This window comes from Fringilla coelebs (genome assembly GCF_963513975.1).
Source record: "Fringilla coelebs genome assembly, chromosome: 1".
NCBI classification, from domain to species: domain Eukaryota; kingdom Metazoa; phylum Chordata; class Aves; order Passeriformes; family Fringillidae; genus Fringilla; species Fringilla coelebs.
This window is the reverse complement of record NC_140028.1, coordinates 91,081,340-91,103,528: the sequence shown is the minus strand read 5'-3', so window position 1 is coordinate 91,103,528 and position 22,189 is coordinate 91,081,340. Positions and strand designations below refer to the sequence as shown.

Genomic DNA, 22,189 nt, shown 5'->3' with positions numbered 1-22,189 from the left:
ATCATTTGCATCTGTTGCAAGAGAATTTTATAATTCTCTGGTAAAAGTATTCAGGTCACTCTTTATATCTGGTGGAGTTTTGCTTTTTGGAGTTTTGTTTTTTACCTGAATACAGGGTTTGTGGATTTTGGGGTTTTTTTTTACTTCTTGGTATGTATTCTCCATTACAGGGTACTTCTATTTTAAAGTAGCAGTAACTACTTTACTACCTCTACACCTTTTTATTCTTCAGTAAGATGTTGGTGTGGTATTTTTAATAGATGAAATGTAGTTCTGTGAAACTATTCTGGGATGGTTATAATTCTGGCCTTTATTCCTCACTCTCATGCTCTGGGAGGAATGCATGAGTTCCCTTACCCATTAACTTGAATTTTGATGTCTGTATGGCCAGCATGGGTGTTTCACCTTCATCACATCTTCACACCTTTCTGACTTGGCACTCAGTTAGCACCATGGTCAGAGCTGTGGTTTGTGTGATGTGTTGTGTGTCTCAACCTTTGCAGAGCATGCCTCCATCTCAGGTGCACTGTGCTGGCTTTGCTGTGCCTGCAGGAAGCAGGGCCAGCAGCATGCCTGAGGAGAAGATTGTAAGTTTTGTACCAGTTTCTGTCTCGAGGCCTGGTGGTGGGCTTGAGGCACTCACGCTTCTCCAGCAGGAAAAAGTAGTTGTGAGGTGGAAATAACCACTTGTGACTGATTGTAGGTTATGGTTGTAACCAAGTTGCTTGCCTGGCTTGCAAATGCATTCTGTCATTGGAACTAACTCTACTGGGATTTGGTGTTCTGTTTTTGTTTTGTTTTGGGCTTTAATGTTTATATGTCATATGTCTTGTGGGGTGGCGGGAGAGGGGAGGCTGTAGTATTTACAGGGCACAAATGATCAAGTAAAGGATGGGTTAGTGAGCCATGCTGTTGTCACTCTAATATACCTTGTATGTTACCTAGATTTTGTGACTATACCCCAGAGTAAATGGAATGATCCCATTTGGTGTAAGTAACCGTGCATTTAGGTGTGGGTACACTATGAAAGCTTATAATTGCCTGACATGGAAGCAATATGACTAAAATAATATTGCCGCTCTTAATTAACCTGCAGCCTGTCTTCATCATAATTCAGGTGGAAATTGAGGTGGAGGGCTTTTGTTTTAATCTTCACTTGCTAAATCCTTTTTTCACTGCTGCTTCAACAACAGGTGTATCATCATTTCTGCTGTATGATGGTTTTGGTTTTGGGGCTGTGGAACATGGCTGCAAATACTTGCTTTAATCAGAGCTTTAGATTTAAAATTCGGAACCTTCAAATCATTTCCTGTAAGTCCTATGGGACACTCTTCCACAAAATTCCAGTGCTGGGTTCTTCTATTCAACAGCTGTCTTCATTCCTACCATATAGCCAAGCCATTAAAAACCCTGTTCATATTTCTAATGCTGTTTTGTCAGTTAGACCAAAGTATCCTGAGTGTTCTGGTGTATCTATTTGAAGCTTGGCTGCTGGGTTTGGGTGGCAGCTGTTTTATTCTTGATCATGTTAATTTTCCATAAGGTAGCTGACGTGCTGACTCACACTGAGTGTCCTGGTTCAGGGCAAATTTGGGAGGGACCCCCCACATGGGCTCCTCTAGGGAAGCAGATTCAATTGGCCTCTCTCCCCAACTGGCCCCGGGAGAAAATACCTCCTTGGAGAAAAGTAGGAAAAACCTGTTTATTAAACAATAAAACCTAAACAATATTAATCAATAAAACGCCTTGCTGCTTCAAAAGAGATGACAAACCCAGAAAGTCCCCTCCCCAGGTTGCAGCTCAGCTCACTCAGTCTCTTGTCAGTCTCTCTGGCGCTGGAAATGCCGCAGCCCAGGCCCAGCCCGGTGACCACAGGTGTGAGCTGCCACTGCTCTTCTGGGCGTTCAGTCCAGAGCAGGTTTAAACAGGTCCAAAGAAAAAGGAAAAAAAACACAGTCCACGAAACTTCTTTGCCTCAGCTAGCTAAAACTAACTAAAAGAAAAGGAGAGCTCTTTCCAGCTGTCTGTCCATCCGCAGACAACACAGTCCAGGAGCAGGAATGTGGAGGAGTGAGTGCAGTGCCTGAAAAACAAACTGCACACTTCTTCTCTCCCCTCTTCACTCTCTGGAACAAGTCTTAAACGTGCAAAACTTATTATTCAGCATAAACAGACAATTGGGGATAAAAGCATCCTATAGTCAACCTAGGACACTGAGTCTTTGATACAAATGGCATGAAGGTATTTGGAAGAAGAAAATCTAGTGGCTTGAAAAAACATCCCTTGGAAAATAAATTGTAACAAAACTTTCCATAGCAACTTGAGGGCAGTTCTAATCCCTTGAGTGAAAACAAAGTCCCACCCCGTGCATGCCCTGAATTAACCCAGGCATTTGCCTGTGCTGCTTTCCACAGATACACAGAAGCTTTCAGAGCTAGGCAAGGGCAACATCCTGCCACCAGGCTTTGCCAGCTAGAAGGGAACTAACTCACTGAACACTGTAAACCTGCTGTAGCCAACAGGACCGTAGAAACAGGTGTTCTTTCAGTTCTCAGCTGCTGGACTCGTACTGACTTCTCCCTTGTATCAACTCCGCTTTTTGTTTGGTTGCATAGGAAGTCAGATCAAGGGAACTGGTCCACTCAGCTGATGGCTTGACTACCATGGAGTTTTTCATTTGGATCTAGTTTTCTGTCTGATGACTTTTTACACCCTTGAGGGTCCTGGGGAGACAGGCAAGAAGGAACAGCTGCTAGTGGGGAGGAGGTTGACAAGGCTGCTTTGTGGAGCCCAGACAGCCCAGGGTGTTGTGTTTAGCAAGTGATGCTTCTGGGGGTTTTATTGCTTTAGGAAAGAGACCTTTGTAGGATGTAGGCTTCCCAGGCTACCCCATTTTTCAGAGCTGCAGTGAGTCCTATATTTTAACTCGGCTGAAGTATTCCAATATTCAAAACACATCTGCCAAAGGAAGGGGGGAAAAAAAGCAGTTAACCAAACATATTTTTTATTCAGTTGGCCTGAAATAGAGCATTCAGCCTGAAATTTCAGAGAGTACTTAGACATGCTTGATATTGCAGCTGTATCAAAACAGCATAATATAGGGGCATGTTCTGTATAATATAGGAACACAGTGACTTATCTTAAGGTCAGAAGAAATGTTTTCATATTAAGTGTATTTAAATACTGCCAGTAATTAACATGTTTAAGAGAGTATTTGCTAAGAGGAAGCCCTTCTAGCAGGCAATAAAAACTGAGGCACCTGTGGTACAACCACTAGATAAGTATTACTGATTTTTAAATTAGTAAAATGGAAACTAACTTGTTGAGGTTACTTGAGAGGTGTAATTTAGGGATTTGAAAATGCAGATGCAAAGCAGGTGTAGAGAAGCTGCTCTGTGCTCTTGCTTCTCTATTGCTTCTCGACTGCTAGAATTTGATGTATAGTCTTGTTTCATTAGTTCTTGCTGTCGTGGTCTGTTACCAGATCTTAAATCTGCTTTTCATTATAGTAATTCTGGTACATTCTAGGGAAGTTGCTGAAATGTCTTGACCAGCTTTTCAAAGATTTTACGTTTATTTATACCAATAGCCTGAGCTGTACAAGGCACCTTCTTTCTTTTTTCCCCCATCTCACATCCACAGAAATTTGAAAAACTCTGAAATTGCTTTGTTTCTGGAATTTCCCAATCAGGAAACTTAAGATGAGCTTTGAAAGGAAATATATCTTGTCCCCACCAGAGGCATCTTTTGTTTGTCACAAGGAGGTGTCTCCTCACCTATTCACAGTGTTCTTCATAGCCCATGTTCTAGTAAGAAGGCTAGTTCTCTGTAGCTTAGCTTTTGGATTTATGATGACAGATAACCCTGAAATGGCACATGACTGACATTGTGGTTACTTGTTTGGCCTTTCCTAATCACTCACCAATGTCTGTATGTCTGTAGAGCTATTTCTCAGTTACAGCCTCTTATCCAGTCTGATTCTGAACAGGGACACACCACCAAGGTGGGGTTTTTTCAGTCAAATGAAGAATCTTGCAAGTTTCAAAGGAGACACAAAAAACTCTTATAAAAGTATGTTTTGGTCTCAAGGGGACATTTAGCTAGTATCAACTAGAAATACTTTCTTAATTAAATGTTTATTAGTTTGGAGTTCATATATAATCTTCAACTTTATGAAGTATATTTGATAAACTCTTAGTTTTTAATGTTAAAAAAAACCCCAAACTATAAGGTTCAGCATAGAACAAAACTTAGTTTTGTACAAATAAAATTGGTAAAAGGGAAGAAGTAAGCAGAATGATTGAGAAAACATTCCTCAGAGATGAGCAACTGGTATCCTGCAATATGCAAAAAAGATGCTTTGTATAAGGCTTTAGTGCTTGGAAGGATATTTGTAGTCTAAATAAAGCAGGTATTAATTTGTTCCTTTACTTCTAAAGGAACTGTGGATTTTAGATATAAGTAGCAGTATAAATAATACTCAGTAGTCTTACATGACATTTTATAACACTACTGCTCCTCTTCGGAGAAATAAATAATTGTAAATGAAAGCCTTCATCCAAATTCTGTATGAGAAATAGCCTAGAAGAGTGCCATGAAAATTAGAAAGCAAAGGATACCAAGCCTTTACTTGATCAAATATTAATAATCTGAAATGGTGTTGGATTTGTCAGATATACTTTGACAAGTAGAGACATCCTGTTGAGATACTCATAGCTGTGCCAACAAAAAATTAAAATTATTGAAAATCTTGAGTCATTTTAAGAGGCCATTCTGCATGGGTAATACTGAATTATATTTGCTATGAGTTTGCTATGAGTTTAAACATGGTAAGAATGGACATGAGACCCTGTTACAGATAAGGGCCATCTGACAAATGGGGAGAGGCTGGAATATCTGGAGCTGTTCAGCCTTAAGGAGACCAGTCACATGGGGCATCTTATCAATATATAAGAACACCAGATGGGCCGAGGCAGACTCTTCCCAGTAGTGTCCAGTGACAGGACATGAGGCAAATCAAAACACATGAGATTCCATCTGACCACAAGATGGAACAAGAAAACACTTCGTCTGCTGTGAGAGAGGGTCAAACACTGGAATGAGTTGTGCAGGAAGGCTGTAGAGATCTCAAAACCCACCCAGTTGGACACTGTCTTGGACAACCCGCTCTGGCTGACCAAGCTTGAGCAGAGGGAGATTGGGCTAATTGACCTCAAGAGGTGCCTTCCAGTCCAGACAATTCTGTGATTATTCTGACATGGGCAAACTGAGCAAATTGGTTTCCTGTCTGGGCATTGGAAGTTTTGTTATACAAAGTTATTTGAGCAGTCTTGGCTACTTTGGAGTGAGGAAACATTTTCAAGAGGATGTTTAAACTGAAGCGTTGGTACTCTGTGGTCATCTGGTTAACTGTTCCGCTTTTCCTTCTACATTGGTGAATCACAGCAGCTGTCTGAAAGCATCCAGGTGCTTCAGATATCACATAGGATCTGCCTTGATCAGAATTTGAAATCTGTGATGCAGATAAAGGAACTGAGAAACAATGGGTGCTACAGTTTATTTAAAAGACTTCAGCAGTTTTCATTTTTTCTAAAATACAATTATTTCTAGTAGAAATTTCCTGTAAACTAACTATTTTTACTATATATGTGTGTGTATACATACACCTATGTTTATACCTGCATATATATGTGTAAATGGAGACTTTATATATATATAATAAAGGAAGTACTTAAAAAAGCACCCATGTAGAGTCCTGCCTGCAGTATTTTATCTTGGGGGAGCAGCCCCTACCATGTTGCCAGAGTCTTTCTCAGATTAATCTTTACAGACTGAAGTCCTCAGCTTCAGATGGACTCTGTGAAAGCCACATCTGTGGTCTGGTCACGGTGCATCCCCACACATCACCAAGGGAAAATTCAGGGAGGCACCTCCAAATTCTGCTAGGGTGATTAGTGTCACTTATTTCCCTCCAAACACATACGTGTCTGCATACAAATGCTTCCTTGAAGATTTGCTGTAATATTTGGTCTTTTTGCTTGTATATTCAAGCATCCTGAACATATTCAGATGTGATAGCCAGGGGTAAGCGAAATTATTTAGCCTCGCTGATATCAGGTTAATTGAAAATCCCATTGTGCAAAGTTTTTAGTAATCCCAAAGTTTTTAATAACCTGTATTGCAGCAGGGACTCTTTAAGGCCTTTACCATTCATATTTATGTTTATCTTCTTAGCTAATGAATTAACTCTTTTATAAAATAACTTCAGTAGATTTAATTAGTCTAAGTAATGGGAAAAAAGTTTGTGTATGAAAATACCTAACCTTCCTTTTATTGGTTTATATTTTCTGAACTATTTAGAATTTATTTTCTAAAAATTGAATAGCTCAGTGTAGATAGGATACGTTCCCAGCAGCTCTTTTCAATGGTGTCTTCCATTCTTCAGAGTAAAGACTATTAAAGGTGCATATTTCTCCATGCTCAGAAAGGAAAAAAATCAAGGAGGGTTAGTTTATTTTGGAAACCTCACTGTCACAGGTTCCTAATCCTAATTCCTCTTCTCATTTGCAGGACTCTGAAGAGGAAGACAGTGAGTTGGAGGCCATTAATAAGAAATTGATAAGTCCACAAAGTTTTCAAAATTTCCGGCCTTATGTACCAGAGGAGTTTGCTGACTTCAGTATTTACAATGCTAGCCTGGAGAACAGGGAGTGGTTTTCCTCTAAATCAGACTTCATGAGCTCACGTGTTCTTGAGAAAGAGGTGTCCCGCAGCCCCACCACTAGCAGCATCACTAGTGGCTACTTTTCCCACAGTGCCTCTAATGCCACCCTGTCTGACATGCTTGTTCCCTGTAGTGATAGCACAGACCAGCTAGCCAGTCACTCCAAGGAGCTGGACTCTACTGATCCCTTGGGATCATCCCTTGCACATGATTTAAGATCTTCCTTAAACAAGGAATGTCGAGAGTCAGAAAAGGAGTTAGCGAGAGAGAAGTTACCTGTGGTACCATTGAAGGAAAACAGTGCCTTAACAGAGCAAGTACCACTGTCATTCAGTGCCACTGACAGAGACTCTCAGCAGTTGCCCAGAGCTGGGTCCCTCTCGGCTCTGAGTTCCTTGGATGGGAAAAACACTATCGAATTTTCAGCACGCGAGGTGACAGTTGAGCACACGACGGACATTCTGGAAGATCACTCCTTTACTGAGTTCATGGGTGTTGAAGATGGGAAGGACTTTGACCATTCAACAGCTCCACAGTTGTGTTCCCTTCTGTCCTCTAACGGAGTGAGCGCCTCGGAGTCACCCCGGGGCCCTGGCAAGGGGCAGAGCCCGTGCACGGGCCAGCAGAGCTCTGCAGCAGCAGCAGGTGACAGCTGGCTTGCAGATGCTATGGAAAGCCCTTTTTGTTCTGATCTGGTGAAAGACACTTCACAGCCTGAGACTTATCCCGACGCTTCCATGGACTATTTTATTACGAAGGACCACTTGGATGGTTCTGACTGTGAAGAAGGTGCTTCTGCAGATCCAGCCCACCTCTTGCCGAGCTGGGTGGCCGTGGGCGAGCAAGTCTGTGTTGGAAGTAATAAGATGGGCACAGTGAGATACGTTGGAACAGTGGATTTTTCAGCTGGAATCTGGGTTGGAGTTGAACTCAATGTTCAGCTGGGTAAGACTAAATGTGTTCTGGGTTATCTATGCAGCTAGTGTGACCAATTTTTAAAGTCACGGTACAATCATTCAGTCCAGTTCAGTCCTGGGAAGTACCTCCAGTTTCATGAAGCTTGGTACCTAATACACCCATTTATCAGCTTTCTGGTTATGGGATGCTCTGATCCCTTTTAACTGTCTGAAAGCCCTGCTTTTGCCTGTTGTGGTAGTTCCCTGTTGGTACCCATCTGTTTTTACAGGTCAGAGAAACAAGCAAAACCTAAAGCTGGCATATTATTTTAAAATCAGTGTGTACACATTCATGAACAGTATTAACAGTGTGCATCACTTGTCAGATAGGTTTGCTGTCAGTGACTTTTAGAGATTTATTGTTGTTTTCCACTGGGGAAAGATGAATTCCAGAGCACAGGTTTTCTGTAACTTCAGAGGGGTCAGAAAAAATCAGTGCTCTGCAAGTGTTAAGAAACTTCCATAGAAATGCTTCAGGTCATTTAAAAAGATGTTTTTAGTAGTTTAATAGGTAACATCACTTATGCCAGAAGTTTGTCTCCAGCTAAATTTTAAACTTTGCAAGCAATTGGTTTTGAGGACAGTTTATTTTGCAAGATGAACACATGCTTTTTAAACTGTTAGTTAACAAAGCAACATTTTAGAAAATCATATATTTTGGTCACATTTTAAGCCCTCCTTTCCAAGTTTTGTTCTCCCTAGTGTATGGTGAGCATCTGGCTCTGTCACTCAGCAGAAACAATCTTGACTATTTGACAGATAACCAAAGCTATTCACACTTCAGCGCCTCAATTGTATGTGCTAATGGCAGCACCAGTGTTTAATCTTGTGCATTTCTTTGCATTGAAGGGAAGCACGATGGAATTGTGAAAGGCAGAGAGTACTTCCACTGCAAACCACGGCACGGTGTTTTCGTTCGTCCCGGGCGCCTCAGCAAAGCACCAGCTCCCGCAAGGAAATGGAGTAGCACTTCCCGGTCTCAGGCATCTTCCACTTCAGAGAAACGGAAGAGTTCTGTGCTTCAAGACTCATCAGCCACTCCCAAGGCAGGAGGAGATGTCCTCTGCCATTCAGGAGATGCAGCGGCTTCTGCTTTTTCTAGGAAACAGGAAAACAGGAAATCTTGGATTAACTAAACTGCAGTATTTTTGCACTTACTACACGCATCACTGTGTAGAAAACTCTACGGATTTTTGAAGCTATTGTACATTTTAACCTGTCCATATGGAATGTGTATTCTCTAGAGTCCTTGACTTAATGCTCTAATTTTTTATAAATAATATATATATTATATATATATGAATGTGTATCTATAGTTTGTCTGCCAGTGGGCAGATACGGCTGCACACTAAAACACAGTTAAAGCTGATTGTAGATAACTGAGGTACTGGACTATTTGTTACGCAACAATTTGGGAGATATATTTTAAACAACAAAAGATATTTTATTGAGGAAAAACCAGGATGTGAATCCATATTCTTTAAAAAAAACCCAACCGCTGTTCTTAATTACCAAAGAACTTGTTTTAGACTGACATATTTGCTGTTTATATCTTTCTATTGTAAATGTTTTAACTGGTAACTTGGTGCCATGTTCCTTTCAGTCACTGGGCACCGTGCAGCCTTCCGTGTTTAAGCACACTGAAATATCCAACTGCTTCATATGTTTTGTCTTCCTTGAGGCCTGCCACTGTGCTGACTTGGCATGGGAATGACTGACGATGCCCGAAGCTATGAGTCTGGCATTTCACATGTTAGCAAAAGCCGGCCGGGCAGTTTGACTGCAGAAACAGTATTACTGCAAGGGTGTGAGAGGACAACATTCTGGGTTTTTTAGGGGGTTTTGGGTTTTTTGGGTGTGGGGTGGGGAGAAATGGGAAATAAAGAATCAGTAAATGGATCATGACTGCAAACTTTGCACTTGTTACTTGCTGGTTTATTATCAAGATGAAATAGAACCTGCTAAAGTAATTTTAATCTGTAAAGTTTATTTTAATAATGGGAATGATGGAGGGATTTATGTCTGGTGCTCATGAGTTCCTAAGAAGGTTGTTCCACATGTAGATACTGTAGATGCCTGTACAAGCGTTCTGGATATTTGTAAAGCAACATGGTAAAAAAAGAGTGAAGTGAATGGCCTGCTGTATCTTTTCTTTGTTCCTTAGCAAGTGAATGACTGAGATACCTGGGACCTTACTGAAAAGCTGCTGTTCTTTCTTTGATTGTTGTGTACAGTAAGCGGACTCTCGTATTTTACTATTTACTGTAAAGAACTGTAATTTATATGCTGCCATACTGTATTTAATTGGTGCAGACCTGTTGTGTGTTAGAATACAGACTGTTTACTTGGGATTTAAAAAAAAAGTTTTCCTTGTGTTTGGTACAATTAGGCTTCATGCTCAAAGAGGGAGCTGTTTCTAGCTGGTGCTGCTCAGATGCAAAGGACTTGGTAAAAATGCTGAAGGATAGTGTCGTTGGAGTGGACAACTAGATGGTATGAACCCATCTTACCACTGAGCCTCAGAGGAGAATAGCAGCCCCTGTGGATACACATTCCTCACCTTCTGCTTTCCTCCTCCCTCTCAGGAGAGGGAGCGAAGCCAGGAAACTCCTGCCAGAGAACAGAATCCTGTGGGTCAAGGGGAGATGGGACAAATTCCTGGAAGACAGACAAGAGAGGATCTTTGCTAAATATATAAAGGCCTCAGCTGCTGGCAGCCGGGAGGGCAATGTGCTGGAGGAGGCAGTGAAAGGAGGGACTGTGAAGTGCAGTGCAGTTGCCCTTGCCATGGCTTTTGTCCCTTCTAGGACAGGATTCTTAAGTGTCAATTGATTTTGAAATGTGCATCTTTGCAGAACAGTTCATGCTTGTGGTGTCCACAGTGAGTTGCTCTCACTGCATTAATGACACTGCTGCTGGAGGAAACTACTGTAATAGAAAAAGATTTTATGCAGAATTATTTTATCGGGCACAGATGATTGTGGAACGCTGCCAGGTGTCAATGCCAAACACCCCAGTGTCTTGAAGTTTAGATGTCACTTTAATCTTTTTATAAACATTTTAGGAAAACTGCTTACACATTGGCATTAACATATTTGTCCAGGACCAGTACAAACAATTCTGAAAAATCAATGTGGCCATTTTTTTATGGCATACATTCAGTAATTACACCAGGTTAGCATCAGCCAGCATCAGCTGGGCTCTTCATTGTTTCAGACCACTGAGAATACAGAATGCGTGATTGATTGCTTCAGAAACACTGGGATAATTGTGCTCTTGGAGTAGGCAATCTGTATATGCCAAAGAGACCAAAGCAAGCCAACCTTGTGTCCTTCTGTACCCATTTCACATAACCTATGCCATTGTGAGTTCTGTTGTTATTAAAGGACATGTACTTTTGCAAAACTTGCACGTTAACATGCCCTGCCCTGGGCTCTTGTAAAGTTATAAGGAGCACAGCTAAGGGGTGCAATGATGTGATAGGAAGATGAAAGCTCTTTGGTTGATGTGCTCCTCCAAACTCTAGTACATAAACAGAACAATTTTTTTCCTGTTAGCAATGTTAGACTAGGATTTTACTGTCTTGAACTTTGGATTCCAAGTGGAAGAAAATTGTGGTGATAGTGCAAGTGCAAACTGCTTTTTTTCCTTTTTAATTTTAACTAGCAACTGCCTAGTAAGCATCGTGTACAGTCTGTAGCAAGGTCTCAATTTAAAAAATCCAAACACCAGTCATGGTACTGAATAACGTTATGCAGAGCCAATCCCTCATTGAACAAACCTGCCATCCTGTTTGTTTTCCCAATCTGCACAGAATTAATGGATTTTGATATCAGGGTCATTAGAATGCTAAGTAAGATCACGCTGGCCTTCACCTTGTTTTCTGAGTGTATGATGTGCTGTTTTTCGAGCACGCTTGCCTTTATGGAGACACGGAGCGCTCAGGGAACAGCTGTGACAGCCCAGCAAGCACCAGCACAAGCGTTTAGTCAGCACCACTGATTAACAACAACATTCCCCCACCAAAGGCTTCCTTCGAGTTTGCAGCTGGAGGCAGAGTACGGAGTGCTGGTACTCTGTAAACAATAACAAGTGCCATGGAGCAGCGTGATGAGGGAAAGGTCGGCTGCCAGCCCCTGGGAGCAGCTCTGGCTGTTCCCTCCCCTGCCCTCAGGTGAACTCGCTCTGGTGACTCGCCTGTGCCTACGGGAGTGGGAGGCAGGAGCTGCCCGGGGCTGGACAGGCTGCTGGTGGACTTGAAACAGCACGGTGGAACTTGCATTTCAGCCCTCTTTGGGTACATGTTTTGGGGGCCTCTTCACCTGCTTAGCCGGTAGTTTACAGAATCCAAAGGGAGGGGGGAAAATGTGTCAAAACCTCTGACTGAAAGGGACCGTAATGACTTAAGCTGTTGGGAAAGGAACGCGTAAACTGCGAACGCCCGAGGGTGGACCGCAGAGCGGGATGACGCTAGAAAGCCATCCAGTTTTCCTGACCTATTTACGTCTCATTCCAGCTGATACGTGCGCGCTCCAGCACGGCGCAGGGACAGCGCAACGCCGGGAAGCGGCTCGCGGCTGCCTCCAGTGCATCCATGCACGCATCCATGCCGCCTTAACCCCGCGGCCCCTTCCCCGCGGGAGGGCGGAGCGGCGCAGCGCGGGGCGGGACGTGCGGCACCGCACGGCTCGGCCTCAGCCGCCGCCGCCGCCGCCCGGGGAGAGTCGCAGCGGGCGGGCCGCGAACCTGCGGCCCCGGGGCTTGCGGGAGGGCCCGGCAGCCGCGAGGGCGAGGGGGCGGGCAGAGCCCCGGCCTGAGGGCCCGGCGGTCGCCGCCTCCACCTCGTCGAGGCTCCGCCCGCCCGCGCTGTCCCCTTCGCCCTTCTGCGGGCTGGCAGATGCACGTAGGCTCGTAGCCCGCCGCGGCTCCGTGCCTTGCTTTTCCCCCTTCTTCCTAAAATGCCGGCGGGCAGACGGGTCCTGGGAGCTGCCTCGCGTTAGCTGCGCAGTCCGGAAGCGTCGCGTAAGTTGAATGTCGGCCTAAAGCGCTGCTCTGGAGCGGGGCTGATCTCCCCGTTCTGAAGAAAAGCGGTGATCCTGGCCCCAGGGTCTCGGGTCGGGGGTGATTCCGAGTTCTGCAGGTGCAGGAGGAAGCCGTGACCTGGTTCTCTAGGGAGAGCCCCTCACAGGAAGCTGGCAGAAATACGCACCCTGGCTGGCCGCTCATGTTTGATTTATTTCTCCCCAGGTGAAACACTTCCGAGGGATCCTGATGTGTCTCTTTCAATCTACCGCTAGAAGGTTGGTTTCCCAAGTGCATTGTGGACTTAAGGCCTCGTCTTCAAAGAAACAGAAGTTTTGCTTGGAAATGGCCCGTCCCAGTTCAAGTAAGACGTGTATTCGTTTGCTTTAGCACCCCAGACAGGTTTCTAAGGTGGATTTGAAGTGCTAGAAGGTTTTGTGTGCTAGGTGAAATTCATGGCTTAATTAAAAACGTTTTAAACAGTGTGAGGTTGCTTTATTTGTCCCCCAGAATAGTAAAATTACCTTTCTGTGTCTGTATTCTGTAGAGTTCCAAAACCATTGTAGTCAGCATGGTTACAACATAAACACGTTTTTAATGTTTATAGTTTATGCACATAAGTATGCACTGGTTAATTGCATTTCCCTTTCATAATGCTAATGAGTAATAAAACTAATTCCTCATTTCTTTGTACAAGACTGGGCCTTGAGCATTTCTAACAGTTCAGGAGCTGGGTAACCCCAGGAGCCCTGTTCAGGCTAGCAGTTAAGGCTGATCTCTTTTCACTTGTTTGAGGGTATTTTGGTTTTGTTTTTCAATTCGAGAATATGTCTTAATTTGAAAACTGTACACGGGTACTAAAGCAACCCCCTAATGTCAGGTAGCCGAGGCAAACTTGCTTTTTCTGCTGCCTTGAGCATCAACATTTGGCTGCTGCCAGAGACCTGACTGGGAGGGCTTTTGGCCTGAGCTTTACACATTCAGGGCTTGTGAGGTTTGGTTTGCAGCAGCAGGTAGGGCATCAGAGTAGCAGTGTTCTCTGCCCAGTCCTGTGGCTCTGTGCTGTAGGTATTGGCACCTCTCCAGTGGCTCTTCTTCCCTACAGGAACTTACCTGCCTTTGGGTGAGTTTTTGTGTGTGTGTTGGTGGGGAGGGAGTAGTTTTGTTTTTTTATTTGAAAGACCACCTGGCAAAATGTGAGGATTAGGGTTGTGGCGACCAGCTCAAAGTTCAGCTGGAGCCTTCACACTAGTGGGATATGGTAGGAGCCTGTAGTGAAGCCAGTGTTGTTTAACACCTACATAATGACCTGGACAATGGACCAGAGTGTATCCTTGGCAAGTTTCCATATAATACAAAGCTGGGAAGAGTGGTTGATACTCCAGAGGGTCCTGCCCCTGGGAATAAATAGCCCCAGGCACTAGGACAGGCTGGGGTGACCAACTGGGCAGGAGTGTCCCTGGGGCTCTGGTGGGCACCACGTTTGCCTTAAGCCAGTGATGAGCCCTTGTGGCAGTGAAGGCTCTAGGGCATCTTCTCAATGCATAAAAACACCCCATGGTGTTTGTCAGCTGTGAGGGTGGTCAAACAATGGATTGGATTGTGCAGGAAGGTTATAGAGTCTCTATCCATGGAGATATCAAAAGCCACGCCCCAGGACACTGTCTAGGGCAGGATGCTTTGGCTGACCGTGCTTAAGCAGAGGGGGTTGAGCAAGAGAATCTCCAGAGGGGTGTTCCCACCTCAGGCATTTTGTGATTCTAACCTGTGTTGCTTTAAAAATCATATCTGAGGTAAACTGCAGGAGATATTTTTTTTGTCTGTCTGTAGCTAACCTGATCCTGTTTAATCTTGTCTTGACTCACATAAAAAGGGAAAGGAGATTTTCCATCTTTTTTCCAAACTGCTATGCAGTGAAAAATTGTGGGAATAACACATTAAAAAATATAAAATATAAAAAATATAAGTTGCAAATCTAGAAAACAGGAAAAATGCTTCAAAAGAAAGCGCATTTTCCCAAATTACCTTAATTTTGAAGGTGATACTTTGTGGAAAAAATCTCCAAACAAAAACAACAACAAAACAAACGTGTATTTTTTTCATCTCAGGATCTTAAGTAACAATTAGGAAGCAAACTGTTCCTGGGTGGTGGTGCCAACAGCTGTTATTGGGGTAGCATCCAGTGTGGGCTTTTAGTTAAATGCTCTGCCCTTCCAGTGTTGATTATAATCATGTTTAGTACATGTTGCCCTACTGAGCCTGCTCAGATGCATATTTTGAGGATCTCCAGGAACTGCCCTTTAAATTCCAACATACAGAAGCTCAGGAGCCAGTAGGTGTTCTGAAGTTAAAGCCATGGGAGGTGTGTATGGAAGCCATTTCTGGATGCATAAGTGTGGCCTCTGAGGTCCGGGTGTGAGTGCCTGAACAGCTCCTTGTTTTCCTGCCCTGGCACAGACATGGCTGATTTCCGAGAGGTGTTTGCCAAGGCCAAGCACATTGCCATCATCACTGGGGCCGGGGTCAGTGCCGAGAGTGGCGTCCCCACCTTCAGAGGGGCTGGAGGCTTCTGGAGAAAGTGGCAAGCCCAGGTAGGTACTGGTGGCCCGTGCCTGCGCAGCCGTGCCTCTCTGTCCATTACACAGGTGAGCATGGAGCGTCAGGAACAGTTGGAGGAAGAGGGTGGAAGTTCTCCCATGGCAGTGCAGCAGGGACAGAGCTCTCCCTACAGCTGCCTCTGCAGCCCTTCTACGTGCCCTTGGGGATCTGCTTCTGTCCTTCAGTTTATCAGTTGCTTGGGAAAAACAACATTCTTGCAGGCAGCTCTGGGTCTTTCTACCATCCTTGTTTTCCTGCAGTTCAGCTGTTTGCTCATCTTTTGACACCCTCACTGTTTTCCTGCTGTGTGAGGCCTTTCCTGTTTTATACTCTTTAGTGTTTAAAACAAACCAAAATACCTAAGGAAGAACTGACAATAGAGACTGGTTGTTTTCTTTCATCTTGGTGTCTCATAAGACCCTTTAAAAATGCTTTAGGACTTGTTTTATTTTGGGGCAGGTTCTTTAATTCTCCCACAGGCTGTTTCTCTCGCTGGAATGATTATGCCAGCAGTGGGAGCCACAGGGGTGAGACAGGAGGTGGGAGCAGACACTGGGAGTACAGCTGAAGGCACCAACAATGTGAGCTCTATGGGGGCCTTATGAGTCTCATCCTGCTGGTGCTGCTGGTGTTTCAGCAGCTATTCTGCTGACAGTACCTGCTACCCCAAATGCTGTTATCACACCTCCTTTCTTTGTGGTATTTAATTACAGCATTCCTGAAAGATCTGACGAAGCTAAAAATGTGTCAGAGACGTGAATTTTTGAAACTGGTTTGAATCTAAAGATGAGTTTTTTGCTTTCAGTGATCATCAATTCAAATAAAGCATGTGTGTGTATAAATGTTTGGTCCTGCTGCATCAGAAACTTGCATTCAGTTTCTGTGTCAGCAGAATTGTGCACTGAGGTGCTAGACTGAGCTGCACCTAACTTTTGAGAAAGAGAAGGCAAAATTAACGTTACTGTGAAAAGCAGCTTCAATTTTACCTGCATACAAAATACAAGACATTAGACTTTGGTTTTGACAATGGGTGTAATTTGGCTTATGTTACACTTAAATTAAAGCAGAAAAGAAATTCCTAGCAAAGGAAATACATTCACATGATGCTGAGTTTTATGGCTGTCATGGAAAAGAGAGTTGTGGGTGCCAAAAAAAGGGTGTGCATTGGAATATCTCATCTTGCTTTGTGCTAAGCTCCTAACAGTTTGGTAGGGCAGCACAGAGTATAGTTGAAATGTTGTGTAAACCCATGTACAACACCATTTCTGTAAGTTATTTCCTCTTTTGATCTGACACTTTGACTTGTCACCCTTGTAAGAGTTGTGGAACAATATTCTTATCAGCTGCATTTGGTTATAGATAATCTGCTTTTGATGACCTAGTGATGCAGGCAGTATAAATGCAGAGATATATAAATGGCAGAGGTGCAGCAGGCTTTATCTGGGGAAGGGATTCTTTTGTTGTAGGATGACCTGTTACATCTTTTGCAGGAGCTGGCTACTCCAGGGGCTTTTGCGCGAAACCCTTCCCGTGTGTGGGAATTCTACCACTACCGGCGGGAAGTGATGCTGAGCAAACACCCCAATCCAGCCCACATTGCCATTGCAGAGTGCGAGAAGCGTCTCAGCAAGCAAGGAAGGAGTGTTGTGGTCATCACTCAGAACATTGATGAGCTGCACAGGAAGGCAGGCACCAAGCACCTCTTAGAAATCCACGGTAAGAGTTGGCTCACATGTCTGCCACACGCTAGGAAACCTGGGGTGGGGAGTGGGAAGAAAGGAAAGCAGGATAAGTACAGAAAGATTTTTGTCTTTAAAATTACAGTAATTTGCCTAAAGTTATTTACAGTAACACCATTCTCTTTGGGAAGCTTTTTTGGGTACTTCGTAGCCTCTCTTTATTCCTCACCTTTAGGATCACAGAATCTCATCTTTTTGTTTTTCATGGATTCTGACAGGACACAGGAAATGGTTCTCCTTTCTTGCTTGCACAGTTTTCCACAGATCCACTTGAATTCATGTGACTATCACACCTGGGTGATTTCACTTAGAAAAGGGGAAAAGAATCCTCAAGGATTCCATTGTGTGGTAGGGGTGGTGTCAGACTGCCACTAATAAAGGGTGTATTGGTAAGCCTGGCCTTGCCATCCCTGGTGCTTTCCCTCTGTCCTGTTCTCACTTGTGCACTTCTTGGCTACAGGAGGACAAAGGGACTGGAAACAGTTGAGATTCCCTTACCTTCTCTCCTGCAGCCAGCGGCCCTCCCCCTCTCTTCCCTGCAGTCAGTGGCATTCTTTACTCCCACAAAGTGCCAGAGGACTACATGGCAGGTGGAGCACCCTGGGGGTCAGCAGGGGTTTGGGATCTGAGGAAATGTACAGGTGTGGAGAGAAAGAGGGTGTGGAAGCCCTTCTCCATCCCTGGAGGTGACCTCACTCATTTCTCCACTCCTCAGGCCCTGCCAGAGGGTAGAAGTCTCCCAGGACAAAGACCCGCCCTGGTCCTGCAGCACTGTGATACTTTTTAACTCAAGTATCACTAACAGTGTAAATGGGATTTCCTGCCAACCTTCTGTGCTTTGGACACAAGAAACCTGAAACCTGCACTGGCTGTTATGCAGTTGTGGACCCAATGATGAAGCCTTGGCAACACTTTAATTTTGGTTATTTGTATTCCTTACAAAATGGACAGAATTTTTAGCTCTTGGCTATATTGCACATCTGACAGCATGTTAGTAATGCTGCAGAAGTTTTGGGGGTGGAGTTTTGCATCAAACAAAATGGTGTTGACCAGCATTTTTTTTTTTAAGAAAATGTTTCTGATGTAAGAGGAAAAGCAATAAACAGAAATCATCTCCCTCAGTGATATTTTAAATTATGATTTTCCTGCAAAATTTTTATGGGACTGTGTATTATCATATGTCCTGAGGCAGAACAAGGTGGCACAGTGGGACTGTCTTTGCTGTTGCATTCCTGTAGTAAGTTACCTGCAAGGCATAGCCTTCAAGGTCTGTAAATAAAAGCTGCCCAGGATAAACACATCCACTTGCCTGCACAGCCGTACCTCAGAGCCATTGCTTCATCCCTGATGTTTCCTCTTCGTGTGTTCCAGGTAGTTTATTTAAAACTCGGTGCACCAGCTGTGGAAACGTAGCTGCGAATTACAAGAGCCCGATCTGCCCTGCATTGGCTGGGAAGGGGTAATCCATTCTTTCTTTCACCATTAAAAAAGGAAGTGAGCAGGGGGGTGGGCCAGGCATATACTCAAGGATTTTTTAGGATTTTTTTTACCTTTACATTTCACCAGACCTTTAGATAGTTACATAAATAGTTGTTGTGCCTTTGACAGTCTTGGCCAGCTTATTACAGTTGCTCAGCTTCAAGATAATTCTGGACAAATTCCTGCCTGCTTCATGTACGGTATTTTAGGATTGTAGTAGGTGTTCAAGTTGGCTGAAGTTGCGGATTCTTTGACTGGAGGGTGTGCTTTAGAGAATATGAAGGTTTTTAGAGAATGTTAAGTTTTTATTAATATATGAAATACCTTTTTGTACAGCTGGACATGTATTTCCATTTTGTAACTACAGGGCTCCAGATCCTAACACAGAAGATGCTGCCATTCCAGTTGAAGACCTTCCTCAGTACGTATGGACCACTTTGTTGGGGTGTTACCTCTGCATGATTTGTGCATCTCAAAGCTTCATGTTACTGTTCATGTTGTTTTGGAAGGACATTCCACAGGAGACAAAGAACTTTGTGTCGGGGGATAGAATATAAGAAAATAAAGACAGTGTAGAAAGTAATCTTACCCCTAAGGAGTTGCAGCTGGGCCAATTATCAAAGATTAGGAACAGGCCTGACTTTAACAGGCCACAGCTGTAAGTAATGAGAAGAAGAGTGCTATAAAAGAGCAGGTTGGCTGGTTGAGAAGGGAATTGGAGTCAGTTGGCTATTTTGTGAAGAAAGAGCCAGTGCTCTGAAGCGCTGCCCACAAGTAACACCAAGAAGGTAGGAAACTTTTGTGATAGGGAGATAACAGTATGGATCCCTGCAATAAGATGGCAACAACTCTGGAACTCTGCCCCAGGAAATTGAGTCTAAATTTACAGAGGCATCAGACAAAGGAGTGTGTAGAAGTTACCATGATGTAAAGGCATTGCATGTTTGTGTACTTGAGCACCAAGACAAATCGTGGTCAAATTCCTGAGGTTTGTAGTAAGTGAAGTGGTAGGAGAATTGCAGCAAGATAGTAGTGCTACAGCAGTAAATGTTTTGTTACTTAACAGGTGTCACCTACTGTTTTTCTGGAATACTGTGGTGGGGTCCCTTCACAGGCACAGAATGTGCCACGATGCTTTTTTACACTGCCTGAAGCTTTGCCTTAGCTAGTTGCAGATGGAAAAAGCCACCACATTTTTCATCTGATTCCTAAGGAAAAAGAGGCTAAGACGATGCTTCTATCTTTTAAAACCGTGTCAGCCAGTTTGTTAAAGCTGATGGAGGCTGAGTTTTAACTTTCATGCATTTCAGGAGCTGAGTAAGGGGAAGACACAACTAAGTATCTGTGCTGAACAACTGTTCAGCGCTCCCTTCCTTGGGATCATACAGAACACGTGTACTTCCAGCACGTCTGTAGCATGGAATGAGCTGCCTTCTGTCCAGCACATGGTAGAGGAGGGTGTGGGGAGGGCTGTGAAGGAGGAGAGAGGATGATGGCAGGTAAGACCTGCCCAGTGTGAGAATGAGCTGCTTTGCCGCTCTGCAGCCTGAAGTGCTGCTGACCTGCCCCTTTGTGGTGTCTGAGCAGGTGTGAGGAGGACGGCTGCAATGGGCTCCTGCGGCCCCACGTGGTGTGGTTTGGTGAAGCCCTGGATCCTGGTGTGCTCACGGCGGTGGAGAAGGAGCTGGATATTTGTGACCTCTGCTTGGTCGTGAGTGGCGCTTTCCTTACCTGTCCTCTGAACTGGCAGGGAGGCCACGCTAAGGACGTGGCAACTCCAGGGCAAAGCAGATGCATCTGTGCTTCCCTGAAGGAATTAAAAGCCCCAGAGGAACTCTCTGGTGTCCAGTGCAAAACATTAAAAGACCTTTCAGTTTGAAAATGTACACAGACTACTCAGAAGTCAACAGGTATACAGGGGTTAGAGATTAGACAATGCTGTTTGGCTGTTGAATTTCACTCCCCCTTTACTCTGCTCTGGTAAGACCCCACCTGGAATACTGTGGACAGTTCTGGTGTCCCCAGCATAAGGACGTGGAACTGTTGGAGCAAGTCCAGAGGAGAGCCACAATCTTGATAAGAGCACTGGAGCACCTTCCCTATGAAGAAAGGCTGAGAGAATGGGGCTGTTCAGCCTGGAGAAGGGAAGGCTCTTCTGAGACCTTAGAGCAGCCTTCCAGTACGGAAAGAGGCTGCAAGGAGGCCAGAGAGGGATTCTTCATCAGGAACAAGGGGTCATGGCTTTTAACTGAGAGAGAGTGGCTTTAGATTACATACAGGAAGAAATTCTTTACTGTGAGGGTGGTGAGGCACTGGAACAGGTTGCCCAGAGAAGCTGTGAGTGCCCCATCCCTGGAAGTGTTCAAGGCCAGGTTGGATGGGCCTCTGAGTAACCTGAGCTAGTAGAAGGTATCCCTGCCCATGGCAGAGGGGTTGGAACAAGATGATCTTTGAGGTCTCTTCCAATCCAAACCATTCTATTGTTCTAATTTCTCAAACAGTAAAAAATACAATTTTTTGTACAGTTTGAAAAGGAAGTAAGTTATTATTATAAGTGCTTTTTTGCAAGGTGGTTTACATGCCACGTAGGTTCCAGATCCCTAACCAAAACACTTGCTTAGACTGTTGTCTTCCATTTACAGGATGATCTAAAGTAACAGAAGGAACGTTTTGTTGGGTTTTTATTTTTCCTTGAAGACAAAGTGTGCCATTTTGTTTCTGGGATTTTTTTTCCATCTACAGTTACAAAAGGGTTTCTTTGCGCTGCATCAGAGAAACAATTCCTGATTGCCATGCTAAGTTAAATAGCTACATCTGCAGTGACACTAATAATATACTGATTTGTTTAATTTCTGTAGGCATCTCCTAGGCTTTAGTGCACCTGCAGTTGTGAGAATGGCCCTCACCTCGGGGCTGGGTTGGTTTGGTCTGTTTGAGTGCTGTCCTACTATTATTGTGACTTCTGTCCCACTGCCCGCAGGTCGGGACCTCGTCCGTGGTGTATCCTGCAGCCATGTTCGCCCCGCAGGTCTCGGCCAGAGGAGTCCCGGTCGCGGAGTTCAACATGGAAGCCACTCCTGCCACCAACAGGTTCAGGTAACACTGCTCAAGCAACAGCCTTCAGTCCCCTCCTTCCTGCCCTGCTTTGGTCCACCTGCCAAAACGCTGGGTTTAGACAAATACGGTCTAGTTTTTCCTCTGGCCTTATGAAATATTAAGTTTCTGTTAATAAGTAAGAAAAGAGGATTCTTCTTCCATGGTGGAATTTTCACTTAAGACACAAACCGTATTATTTAAGGGTGAGGCTGAAGTCTGTCCCTATGCCCCACAAGGCCTAAGGCCCTCTCTCCTCTTCCCCCCCTCTTTCCTCCGTCCCTCCCGGCCCCCTGCCAGACTCGCCAGGTAAAGCAGCGGGATGCGCCGGTGCCTACCCGCGCCCTAAACTGCTGCTTCCTTCCAGGTTCCACTTCCCGGGCCCCTGCGGGACCACGCTGCCGCCGGCGCTGGCGCGACACGAGACAGAGATCATCTCCTGAGTCCTGGGATCACCCCCGGAATGCCGGGAGCGGCCCGGGCCGGCGGGACGCGGGGCGGGGCGGAGGCGGCGGCGGGACTCGTCCCCACGGCAATAAAGGCGGGGCGGTCGGGCCACCTCCGACGTGCTGTGTCTG

At 44.6% G+C, this 22,189-nt stretch overlaps 2 protein-coding genes across 11 annotated transcripts in view; both read left to right on the top strand.

The window, feature by feature from the left end:
• The window catches only part of KIF13A (kinesin family member 13A), a 104,997-nt gene extending 94,964 nt beyond the window's left edge, over positions 1 to 10,033 (top strand). For 9 of the 10 annotated variants that reach the window (XM_084218518.1, XM_084218517.1, XM_084218516.1 and 6 more), the window contains 2 exons: positions 6,571 to 7,669; positions 8,530 to 10,033. In XM_084218518.1, coding sequence (XP_084074644.1) covers positions 6,571 to 7,669; positions 8,530 to 8,816 — 1,386 coding nt within the window. In that variant the 3' untranslated portion in view covers positions 8,817 to 10,033. Of the gene's footprint in view, positions 1 to 503; positions 588 to 6,570; positions 7,670 to 8,529 lie in introns of all 10 variants that reach the window. The other variant, XM_084218515.1, reaches the window with a different exon arrangement.
• Positions 10,034 to 12,278: 2,245 nt separating this feature from the next.
• SIRT5 (sirtuin 5) lies at positions 12,279 to 22,167 on the top strand. Its single transcript, XM_084206656.1, has 9 exons — positions 12,279 to 12,702; positions 12,928 to 13,066; positions 15,160 to 15,293; positions 16,791 to 17,016; positions 18,411 to 18,498; positions 18,886 to 18,939; positions 20,106 to 20,229; positions 21,499 to 21,614; positions 21,979 to 22,167. Exons 2-9 carry the CDS (start codon positions 12,952 to 12,954, stop codon positions 22,052 to 22,054), a joined length of 933 nt encoding a protein of 310 aa, XP_084062782.1. The 5' UTR covers positions 12,279 to 12,702; positions 12,928 to 12,951; the 3' UTR covers positions 22,055 to 22,167.
• The last annotated feature ends 22 nt before the right edge of the window (positions 22,168 to 22,189 follow it).

Excerpts from the sequence above, each read along its gene's own strand:
- SIRT5 (XM_084206656.1), top strand. The coding sequence starts at position 12,952 with ATGTGTCTCTTTCAATCTACCGCTAGAAGGTTGGTTTCCCAAGTGCAT. Across the intron at positions 13,067-15,159 it reads AATGGCCCGTCCCAGTTCAA|ACATGGCTGATTTCCGAGAG; the intron begins GTAAGACGTGTA and ends GCCCTGGCACAG. Across the intron at positions 15,294-16,790 it reads GGAGAAAGTGGCAAGCCCAG|GAGCTGGCTACTCCAGGGGC; the intron begins GTAGGTACTGGT and ends CATCTTTTGCAG.